The sequence below is a fragment of the Sander vitreus genome, chromosome 17 (assembly GCF_031162955.1).
Source record: "Sander vitreus isolate 19-12246 chromosome 17, sanVit1, whole genome shotgun sequence".
Lineage (NCBI taxonomy): Eukaryota > Metazoa > Chordata > Actinopteri > Perciformes > Percidae > Sander > Sander vitreus.
The window spans coordinates 29,463,603-29,475,541 of NC_135871.1; the positions used below are offsets into that span (position 1 = coordinate 29,463,603).

General features: G+C 40.0%; 1 protein-coding gene across 3 annotated transcripts in view; it reads right to left on the reverse strand.

The window, feature by feature from the left end:
• kif20ba (kinesin family member 20Ba) overlaps window positions 1-8,645 on the reverse strand; it is a 61,339-nt gene extending 52,694 nt beyond the window's left edge. For all 3 annotated transcript variants that reach the window (XM_078272919.1, XM_078272918.1, XM_078272917.1), the window contains exons 1-12: window positions 8,548-8,645; window positions 7,505-7,607; window positions 6,041-6,130; window positions 5,616-5,738; window positions 5,201-5,339; window positions 4,519-4,703; window positions 3,167-3,218; window positions 2,756-2,962; window positions 1,963-2,074; window positions 1,389-1,460; window positions 1,034-1,180; window positions 1-134 (exon numbers count right to left, since the gene is read on the reverse strand). The exon at window positions 1-134 is cut by the window's left edge and continues 29 nt beyond it. In XM_078272919.1, coding sequence (XP_078129045.1) covers window positions 1-134; window positions 1,034-1,180; window positions 1,389-1,460; window positions 1,963-2,074; window positions 2,756-2,962; window positions 3,167-3,218; window positions 4,519-4,703; window positions 5,201-5,339; window positions 5,616-5,738; window positions 6,041-6,130; window positions 7,505-7,606 — 1,363 coding nt within the window. In that variant the 5' untranslated portion in view covers window position 7,607; window positions 8,548-8,645. The remainder of the gene's footprint in view (window positions 135-1,033; window positions 1,181-1,388; window positions 1,461-1,962; window positions 2,075-2,755; window positions 2,963-3,166; window positions 3,219-4,518; window positions 4,704-5,200; window positions 5,340-5,615; window positions 5,739-6,040; window positions 6,131-7,504; window positions 7,608-8,547) is intronic.
• Window positions 8,646-11,939: the final 3,294 nt, after the last annotated feature.

Consider the following 11,939-nt stretch of genomic DNA (forward strand, 5'->3'; position numbering starts at 1 on the left):
CGTTCAGAGTCTCATCGTACATGGAGGCACACTGGTTGATGTTGACGATCATACAGGCTTTACCTCGACCGCAGAAGAAGCCCTGCAGGTAGTGGGTCAGCTTGCTTTCCCTGAAGGGAACATGATGAAGCAGCCTGAGGGAGGGAACAGCTTAGTTAGCATTGATATACTGTATGTATATTGTGCATTCTGAGCCGTTTTTTTGCGGCTACACTCTTGAAGGTGAATTTGTAGAGAATTTTCTTAATCATTTTTTAGGAGGTAGAACAACAACAACAACAAGCTGATTATTGGCACGCAGAACACGCGTCCGAGCAAGTTCTCCCCTGATCCCACCGTATTGGCCTAATGTAGGAGTTGATAAAAGACTACACACACATAGACAGGCAACTTTATCATCCTATTGAAGTTTGGTTTGTATCCACTTGATGAATTCAAGTCCAATATACATTCTCCACAAGAAAAATATCTGTCTCTTCATCTGCTAGATACAGTTAACCAAAACAAGTGTGCTAAGAGGAGGATCGACTAGGGCTGGTCGATACGGAGAAAATCAGATACCGCGATATTCTTGTCCTAATACCTTAATGTCGATATTGTGGCGATATTATAGGGTTGACAATTGGTGCTCTAACAAAATATCTTCACAATGCGATTTTAGATAAATAATTTAGAGTAATGTAGATATAATGACTAAAGTGGGTAAAGGTAAAAATAATAGAAGAGCTAGAACAGTCTGGTAACAGAAACTGACATCACTTTACTGTAATGCAGCCTTTAAAACCAGGAAAAGACAACACTTAAGCCATTTACGATATTACAATATCCAAAATATCTAGTGTCATACCACGATATCAATATAATATTGATATATTGCCCAGCCCTAGGATAAAAGGCTCTAAAAGGGTTTCAGAGTTAGGTGTCAACTCTGCGATTTCTGTACTATCGAGCAACCCTTTCATATTCCATGAAGTATTTTGATTGAAAAGGAATCGAAGACACAGAAAGAACGACGGACAGGTAATAATCTCACTTGGCCTGCTGATTGTGTCGTAGAGCGTTGATGCATTTTCCCAGGATGAGCAGTGAGGTGTTGATGTTTCCGGCCTCTTTCAGGCGCTCTCCTATATTCTGGGTCTTGGCGCATCTCTCCGAGCCAGCCAGGTCACACAGACACAACCTCATGACAAACATGTATCCACATTAAAATACATCACTCTTAAACAAAGTCTGTACTCTTATGTTCAACATTTCATGCTTTACTAAACTTCTGACAAGACTTTATTTTTTACACATGCATGCTTTAATGCTGCCTTGTTTCACAAGCATACAGTTACACACAGAAAACCATGTCTATATATGCCATCTAGATCTAAAGTGTCACTCACTCGCTGACTGCGTGGACCCTCGGAGTCCCGATATCTTCAATTCTCAATATGCGAATGGAGAATACACTGTGACTGCAAAACGACAAAAATAAAAATAAAATCAAACACACATTTCAGCTTTAAATAATGATATTAGGCTCAGTGGTCGATGACTGTCAGCCATCAGCTATCGACCAAACCCTTTTAGAAGGGGGTTTAAAATAGACAAAAGTAGAGACACATCTGGTGGGTAGAAACTGCCGTGTTCACAGGAACACTGGGCCTCTCGTATACATAACAAAATCACTCGTGAATTTGTAGTAAACATATTATTAACATCAATAACCAAGATACGACAAAATGCATAATATGAACAGTCTCTTGCCTAGGGCCCATGAAAGGAGGACATTATCGAGGTAGAATATCTTTGATAGTTTATACCACAAAACATACCAATGGTTCCTTATTGTTCCAGATAAAGCTGGTGATATAGCAAGCAATGCTTATTCGACTTTTGCATGCATATATATATAGATAGATAGATAGATAGATAGAAGTGCGAGGCAAACTTAAAGCTGGTGACTTTCACCCTCACCTCCTGCTGGAGAGCTGGTTGAGTCGGGTGGAGGAGAAGCTCTGGTTCTTCTTTCCCAGCTTCATCACCTTGTAAGCCTCTTCGGCACTATTCACCTGAACCCAACGCAGGTCTACGTACAAATGCACGAAAAACAGGATAGTCATAAAAAACTGAAATGGTCCCCAACTGGAGAAATTTCACTCATTTTAAAAACAAGAGCTGCAAGGAAGGTCACTCATTTTCAAACACTTTTGGAAACGGGCAGAACCAAAACCAAACGTTTTATAGCTACTTTAAAGTGATGAGCATATTGTTCAAACTATTGGCGAATATTTTTCTCTGCATTATTTGAATCAGGGTTTCAACAAGTCAAATTTAAGACTTTTGAAGACCTTTATTGATGACATTTTTTATTTACATTAAAAAGTATAACGAAATGCAGAGTCACTAAAGTAATTGCAGAGTAAATAAATGTATTCAAATTAAATAAAAGCTACACAGTAATAATAATAATCTGTACATATACAGCAAATTATATTTGGACTATCCAAAGAAAGAACACCACGGAATAAAAAAAAAATAAAAAAAAGTATTTCAATGAACATTAGAGGTAGCGTTACATAGACGTAGGGAAATTAAGACCTGTTTAAGACACAATACTTATACTAATTTAAGACTATTTAAGGCCTAAAATTTTTATTTCTTCTTTAGAATTCATAAGACGCCGCGGAAACCCTGTTAATATAAAAACAACTTTAGACTTCTGTCAAGTTTTGTGGCATGTGTCTGACCCCCACCCGACCCTTCAAACCTCTGACAAAGGCGTTGCCCTTGACGTCCTGTGAGAGGCGCAGTGCGGCCCTCCTCAGGGCCCCGCTGGGTACCACCTCCAGGAGGTCGTGAATGTTCTCATTGTAGATTTCACAGAAAGAAACCCAAACAGAGAACTTGGTGTGCGCTCCCACCGCCACGCTGATTTTGTCCCCCGCTGCGACAGTCGTGTCCAGCATGGAGAAGCCTGCGACGGACACAAACGTTTAAAAAAAAAAAAAACAATCATTGCCTGTGGTAACACGCTGAAGTCGACAGTGCCGTCCATCAGAATTAGTACAATATTATCACACTGCACCGGTGGTTTCAGTGTCAGATTTGCAGCGACCGCAGCACGAAAAACAAAAAGCAGAAAATAATCAATAAATTAAAAGACTAATCTAAATCTTGCCTTCAAGAAGGGTCTTGTTGGTCGAGGTCAGGCTGGCATTGCTCCTATCACTCTAAAAGACAGAGTAAAGATGAAAAGGTTAAAAATGCATCAAAGACATATTCTTTTATATATCATGTATTCAAGTGTATTTATTTAGCACTTTTTAGAGCAATGACAAGAGTAATTATTAAAAACAAATAGGACAAACAAACAAAAAAAGCTCCTGAGCTGCATTGTTAAAGCATTAACAGTTTATATCTAGGGTAGAGTGAGGTTTACTTTTACTTTACAAGCTTTAAGAAAAGGATGACCAAAAACTTTCAGGCTTATTAGCGGCATGTGACGGCAACTGACCTTTGTCGATCAAAAAAACAGACAGATTCAGCAACTACACGGCCTATTTCTCACTTAAAATGTTTGCAGAAACACGTTTCGGTGAACTATTGTCATAAAATACGAGATCGTATTCAGAACGAGACGCCATTTGAGTCGGTTTTGAAATTCGGGAGCAGCAAGAACCACGTGACGCGTTCGTCCAATCAGCTGCCATGTGTTGCCTTCGTCACGCTCATCCCCCTCGTCGTTTCCGTTAAGCGTTTTAACATAGGTGTGTAAAGTGGGCACTACGGCAGTAAGAGGTTAGTGCACGTTAACAGTGGACTGACGGACCGTGAGACGCACACACGCTCCGAACCGAACGGTTCGGATGTTTTATTCGATAGATAGAGAAATCATTAGTGTAGGTTGCTGTCTATCTGACCTTTTAGAGCTCTAAAAGTCTCTCAAAACACTGAGCAGCCACAAGCATCTCACGCCCAGAAGGGGTATTTTGCCAATTTTATTCAGGGTGTGTCATTTGTGTCTGCTGCTGCTCAGAGCTCCAAGCAGTGGGGGGGGGGGCAAACACCGTTCACCTAAACACACTGCCAACATTGCCATGACATAGAGCTTGATTCTAATTCCCTAAATATCTCTTTAAGTCTTGCCCACACATGAGTTGTTTTAGCCACATGTTTCAGTCGCCAGTCTCAAACACATCCGACAGATTATCTTATTACACCATTTTACATCAACGCAACTGTCTACAAAGACTGCATACTGGCTCCATTTTACTCATGTTTTACATACGTAGCCGCAATCCAAAGCGAACGTTTAAGCTTCAAGTCTATTTTCTTCCATTTTACATGCAAAACAGTACAGTGTCTATGTATTGGGTTCTGAATGCTGTGAAAACACAGGCGACCTGCAATGCAGTGCGGTGCCTGAATGACTCCTGTGTAGACACTTATGAAGGACTGGAGCTGTTGCTCTGCTAACATGCTGCCAGTTATGTTCCTGTCGCCCGCAGCAGCTTTGGACGGATGGCTTACCTCTTTAAGTTGTCTGAAGAAGTTTCTCTTGAACGCCACTTCCTCAGCCTGCTGCTCCACGGTGAGCCTTGTGAACTCTTGGCAGCGGTGAGGTTTGATGCTCATCCCAGTGAAAACCTGTTCATCAATACTGCTGAAAATAACATCGAGAGACCTGGGCAGGATACCGGCATCGGCATCTGGACCTGGAGTGACAAGAGCACATTGTTGGATCGTTACTTTTTGATACCAATTTCATAAAACAAAAATAAATTACAACATTACAGCACAAATCTTTTTTTTTTATTTTTTTTTTTTTCTGCTCCTGCTACGTGAGTTTTTTTTCAGCCAATCGCAAGCATTATTAGATCCTGGTAGAAACATTGGCTCCCTGACGCTGATCAGATTTACTCCTTACTGTAGGTAGTGAAATTGGGTATTGAATGACGAGGCATTTTTCGATATCAAGGAGGCAATTCGGTCGGTAACTAAAGAGTATTGAATTCGGTACCCAGTCCTACTCCATCACTGATCAGACACAACATGAGATCTGACATACAGGATGTGGTGGCAAAAAGCTTTCCTGCATCTAATCTAAAACGCACTTCCTACCGAGACGGATTACGTACCAAACTGCAGCAATAATTGTTTTGCTTAATTTAAATAGCAGCACTGACTAAATGTCTGAGAGAGTGGAACACACCTAAGAACGTGAAGGTCTTCCCAGCGTTGGTGACTCCGTAAGTGAAAACCAGAGAGTTTCCCCCTTCGAGAACATCTTTCACCAGATCCTTTACGGTGCCCTGAAAGAGCTCTCTCTGTGTTGTCACAGGACCATACACCTATTGAAGGGAGGGAATGAGTAGGACATACTGTCTTATTATTTTAAAAAAATAATAATAATAATGACAACACTCCCATCTTTTATGTCAGGATTTCTCAACCTTTCCTGGCCTGTGGCCCCGTTTTCAGGTCCAGAAATGAAGGGAGGTAGACCAAAATGCATTGCATACATACAAGTGACGATATATTCAAAAGGAATTCCCTATTAAAATGTGTATGGCAAAGATCAATACAATAAACTTCTTTGGTTTTCTTATCTGCCAGGAAACACCGACCTGAGAGAACTGGAAGCGCTGTCCGGTCTGTGGAAGGGATTTGTCAGTGCTAAGCCTCGCTGACAGGGACAAACGTGGAGGCCTCAGCAAAACTGTGTCTGGAGACTCAATGGTAACACAGTCCTGTTATAAACAAAAAGGGAAGAGGGTTAAAAAAAGAGGGAGACAGAAGACAAAAGAAAAATAGTCATCTCTCTTACAGAATTATTCCGTTTCCGTTCACATTTATTTAAGTGGACTGCAGCATCATCAACTAAGTTATCAGTTATTGACTTTTGGCAGCAGAACATTTGAACAGTAAAGCAAAGACTGTTTTGGGGAGTGTTTTGGAGTGTCATTAAGTCAGCATTTTCTGAATAAATACCATAAACAGAGTTTGGACAAAAAAAACAGCTATAACTATTTTATTTGTCTTTATTTTTTACCTGCGACTCTCCATTATCGCTCTCTGCTGAGCTGAAGGGTCGGATGCGGAGGTAGACCTGAAGATGTTCCTTCTCCTCGATGCTGGAATGCTGCACAACACACAAGGGTTTAATTAAAGACAGCAAGAGGTCAAGTTAAAGACTACATTGGGCTACACGCCCTAAACTTAAATCATAGGTTTACATTTATTCCAGAAGTCTATCTAAAAACAATAGTCAGGTGGCCAAATGAACATTGAAACAGGTTTTTCTTGGTGTACTTCCTCCTGTTCATACAGGACATTAACAAATCCCTTCCTAATGCACTTTTAATGTAAGGTATGGGGGGACAAAATCAACAATCGTTCTATGTTCTGCGCGAATATATTTTTATATAGTTTTTCTGACGTTAACACGAGCTGTGAGCACTGGGTTAAACACATCGAGTGCTTATCTTCCAATGTCTTTTTAATAGAAAAATACTTTTTCTCTTTCTGTTCTTCCGCTGCAGCTCAAGAAAACAAGGTTTCTGCAGGTTTCAACAACTCAAATTTAAGACTTTTTAAGGCCACATGTGTCAAACTCAAGGCCTGGGGGCCAAATCCGGCCCAAAATGTCAATTTAGGTTCACAACTAATATTGGCCCGCCTAGTTGTGCACCACGTCAAAAACGTCAGTCACCCTGTAATTATGTGACACTAAGAGAAGATTTTGGCAGATTTGCTGACTTTGAGCCTCAGAAATTCCCCCACGACCTGAGAGTTTACATATTCAGGCTGTGAAACAGGTTGCTGGGAGTCAGCTGTGCGGTAGCCTGCTTTTAAAAATGGAATAAAAAGCGACAGAGAAACAATAATCTGTAAATATACAGCAATTATATTTTGACGAGCGAAAGAAAGAACTACAACACCACGGAATCAAAAAAAAATACATTAAAAACATTCAGTGACCATTAGAGGTAGCGTTACATGGACACAGGGAAATTAAGACCTGTTTAAAATGATTTAAGACCTAGAACACAACACTTCAGCAAATTAAAGACTTTTTAAGGCCTAACATTTTTATTTTGAAATTTTAGACTTTTTAAGCTCCCCGCCGAAACTCTGGAAAATAAACATTGGAACACAATGAAGACATTTTGTAAAAAATAAATAAAAAGACATTCACTTGATTTGGTTAACTCAGACTGACGGAGCTCATATGAAAGCAATATCACAATAGTCTATAGTCCAGTATGCAAGTCCAGTGTCTTCTTCCAGTGATTTCAGATTCTTCAAGAAAAGACTTTTAACTGCATCATTCTTAAATGATGAAACAGGTGCATGTTGTTTAAAACTATATAATGCACTAAATACAGCAGTCATGCTGTATTAGTATATGTGGCATAGGTGTATTCTGCCCATAGTCACCTGTATAGAGATACCATATCATTAATCGCAAATTGATTGCTGGTATCCTTGTGGATTAGCGTCAGTTCCAGGTTACCTGTGGGTCTGGTAGGGTGCTAAACTCCGATGAGAGATCCCTCTTCAAATCGTCGACCACTACCTGTTCGTCAGCCTTGTTGTTCAGGCATGATTCCATCATCCTGCAACAAATAAACAAGGAGAAAACTAAAAGGATAAAGAGCAGTGTTTTTCCTCGGTTTGTGGAAGACTTAAGGGCACGTATTTGGCGGGGGTTTTAGGGGTAACTCCATGAAGAATATGTTAAGTTTGTCTATTTGAAAAAAAAAAAAAAAAGCAATTTCCCTATACATTTTGTGTCTCTTTGTAGTCGTGTTTGGTCTCTTTTTGGTCGTTTTTGTTTTCTTTGGTCATCTGACGTCTCTTTGTAGTCGGTTTGTGTCACTTTCTGGTAGTTTTGCGTCTCTTTTTCACATCATTTTGGACTATTATTATCACCATATCTGTGTCTAAAACGTTGGAAAAGCTAGCGCATTTCATTTAAAAACACTCAAAAAGCTTAAAGACAAAAATTGCTTAAGAAGTCTGAGAATAGTCTTTAGTTACATTCATTCATCTTAGGTGCTGCACCTTACCTTACAATGGCATGAAAAACACTGAAAAGTAAAGCAAGACAGCACCAAAAAGCCAAACGGTGACCAAACGTTTCCCTAACGTTACACCGAAGACAACGCGAACTTAATGTCAGCTAGTACGTCTTGATTTAACTTTACGTAACGTTAACAACAGTTAACGTTGATAAGAAAGTGTCGACTATTGAGCCAAACATTGCTTTTAGTGGTGCTTAATTGACGTTATCTGTGTCAGCCAATATATAAATCAGTTTAAAGTTATACGTTTATTTACAAAAGTTAACTCGTTTCAAATTATGTTCACTAGCTAAACGTTTAGCCAGCAAACAAGCTAACTGGTTAGCTAGAAATGTTCAGCTGACGTGCAGCCGCACCTGTCAACTGATACTAGTAACGTTAACGTTAACATGGTTTAAAATGTCGGTTTACTCGTACAAAAAGAACAAAAGGATGACAGTCGAACTGGGATATTAGTCCACGAAACACTTACCTGGCAGTTATGTTTGGGTCATTAGATACTGAGACAGAATAATATTCTTTTGTGTGATTGCTAACTAACGTTAAACACAACAACACAGCCGCGGTCTCAGTTTGAAACGGACCTATCGGATTCAAGCAGAACCTGCGCATGCGTCCTTTCTGTGTTTTTCTTTTTCAGGCTACAAACCAATGTTGAGGGTGCATGCTGCCACCTACTGTACCGGAGTATGTAACACATACTTTAAACAACCATGCAGTCTAATGGAAACAACCAACGCTAATGCATAAAAAAAACAACTTTATATAGAAGTTATATTATGGATATAGAAGTTATATTATGGATATTTTATAGTCATTTAAATATTAAAATAAAACTCTTTTAACCTGTACTTGTTTCCCCCCTGTCTCTAACAGTCCTTAAACTTCCTACAACCTATCAGCACATATTCAACAGTTTCCTGTCCTTTTCATCCTTTTCTGCATTCAATATTCCTTTTATGGTCGGAAATCAGGCTATCTTATGTAAAGTTCCAAATGCAATGTTCAGATCAATACAATAAACAATGTTTATAAACAATAAAAAATGTTCATTCAAATACAGTGGTGTGAAAAAGTGTTTGCCCCCCTTCCTCATTTCCTGTTCCTTTGCATGTTTGTCACACTTAAGTGTTTCGAACATCAAACCAATTTAAACAATAGTCAAGGACAACACAAGTAAACACAAAATGCAATTTGTAAATGAAGGTGTTTATTATTAAAAGGTGAAAAAAAATCCAAACCATCATGGCCCTGTGTGAAAAAAGTGATTGCCCCCTAAACCTAATAACTGGTTGGGCCACCCTTAGCAGCAACAACTGCAACCAAGCATTTGCGATAACGTGCAATGAGGCTTTTACAGCGTCCTGGAGGAATTTTGGCCCACTCATCTTTGCAGAATTGTCCTAATTCAGTTACATTAGAGGGTTTTCGAGCATGAGCGGCCTTTTTAGGTCATACCACAACATCTCAATAGGATTCAGGTCAGGACTTTGGCTAGGCCACTCCAAAGTCTTCATTTAGTTTTTCTTCAGCCATTCGGTGGTGGACTTGCTGGTGTGTTTAGGATCATTGTCCTGCTGCAGAACCCAAGTTCGTTTCAGCTTGAGTACACGAACAGATGGTCGGACATTCTCCTTCAGGATCTCTTGGTAGACAGCAGAATTCATAGTTCCTTTTATCACGGCAAGTCTTCCAGGTCCTGAAGCAGCAAAAACAGCCCCAGACCATCACACTACCACCACCATATTTTACAGTTGGTATAATGTTCTTTTTATGAAATGCAGTGTTCCTTCTACGCCAGATATACTTGGACACACACCTTCCAAAGAGTTCCACTTTTTGTCTCATCGGTCCACAGAATGTTGTCCCAAAAGTCTTGGGGATCATCAAGATGTGTTCTGGAGAAATTGAGACAAGCTTTGATGTTCTTTTTTGCTCAGCAGTGGTTTCTCCTTGGAACTCTGCCATGCAGGCCATTTTTGCCCAGTCTTTTCCTGATGGTGGAGGCATGAGCGCTGACCTTAACTGAGGCAAGTGAGGCCTGCAGTTCTTTGGACGTTGTTGTGGGGTCTTTTGTGACCTCTTGGATGAGTCGTCGCTGCGCTCTTGGGGGTAATTTTGGGCGGCCGGCCACTCCTGGGAAGGTTCACCACTGTTCCATGTCTTCGCCATTTGTGGATAATGGCTCTCACTGTGGTTCGCTGGATTCCCAAAGCTTTGGAAATGGCTTTATAACCCTTTCCAGACTGATAGATCTCAATTACTTTCTTTCTCAATTGTTCCTGAATTTCTTTGGGTCTCGGCATGATGTGTAGCTTTTAAGGATCTTCTGGTGGACCTTACTGTGTCAAGCAGCTCCTATTTAAGTGATGCCTTGATTGTGAACAGGTGTGGCAATAATCAGGCCTGGGTGTGGCTAGAGAAATTGAACTCAGGTGTGGACAACCACAGTTATAGTATGTTTTAACAAGGGGGGCAATCACTTTTTCACACAGGGCCATGATGGTTTGGATTTTTTTCTCCTTTAATAATAAACACCTTCATTTACAAATTGCATTTTGTGTTTACTTGTGTTGTCCTTGACTTTTGTTTAAATTGGTTTGATGTTCGAAACACTTAAGTGTGACAAACATGCAAAGGAACAGGAAATGAGGAAGGGGGCAAACACTTTTTTCACACCACTGTATGTGGTTGATACTGTAGGCTAAAATCAAAATCACTGTAATCAGTTAAACACATTACGTGACTCGAAATATATTTAACTTAATGCAGAATTGTAAACAATATTTTGTTCCTGTAATTCACGTTTTTATTGTAAAGCCTACCTATGGATATTGTTGTAAATTATTCTGAATCCCCCCTCCTAAAAGGATAAATAATAATGATCATCATCATGATGATAATGAATTGCATTTATATAGACCTAGCGCTTGTTATTTACACAGAGCAAATAACTAGGCTTTGCAATGCACTTTGCCAACATATGTAACTTCTACCATAATCCACAGTCTCTGCCCTACCATCACCAAGTTACTTAAAGTACTGTATTTAATACTTCAGAGCATGTCTAATAACCTTGGTGAATGAAGATGTTTCTTCTTTCCTAGCAAAAGTTATAATGAAATACACATTCTTTCAGACTGCATCTGGGTCTGCAACAAAACATATCCCTTACTATAGTCAGTATCAGAAAAGGATTTATTGCTGAGTAACACTTACAAGGACAAACACACAACAAATATGTACATAATAACTGTTTTAAAAAATAAGAAAAGAAGGCGTTATGGTTAAGTGTGGAATGTCCTGGATGTTGATAAATGTGCAAAAAGTTCAGGAAATATATTTTGTGCGATATACAGGTATAGTCCAGGATGTGGAGGTGGGGTGTAGAGACTGTGTCAGTGAGGGTTGTTAGCCTCCTGCTTCTTGAAAAGTTTGTGACCGGGCTTGGAAGGATCAGCCACAATCTTTTCTGCGCGCTTCAGGGTCCTTGAGGGACGGCACATGCAGCGAATCACCTTCTCAGCAGAGTGGATGCTACGCTGCAGTCCGCCCTTGTTCTTGGCAGTGGCAGCAGCGTACCAGATAATGATGGAGGAGGTGAGGATGGCTACCGTGAGGGTGGCCGTTGCAGTAAAACTTAGCCGACAAAAGTTAATAATCATGCGGCGACAACATTTAAGATTAGACGCCCAAAACGACTAGTTAAGATTAGAAAAAGGATGGTGGTTTGGGTTAAAAAAAAAAAGGTCCTTAAGTAGTACTTCCACGACATGAACACCCGTTTCCTGGGTGAAAGTCTTGTGTTTTCCCTGTATCTTCTTCTGGGACAAGAACTTTGCTTCCCAGCTTGAAAGCCCTGTG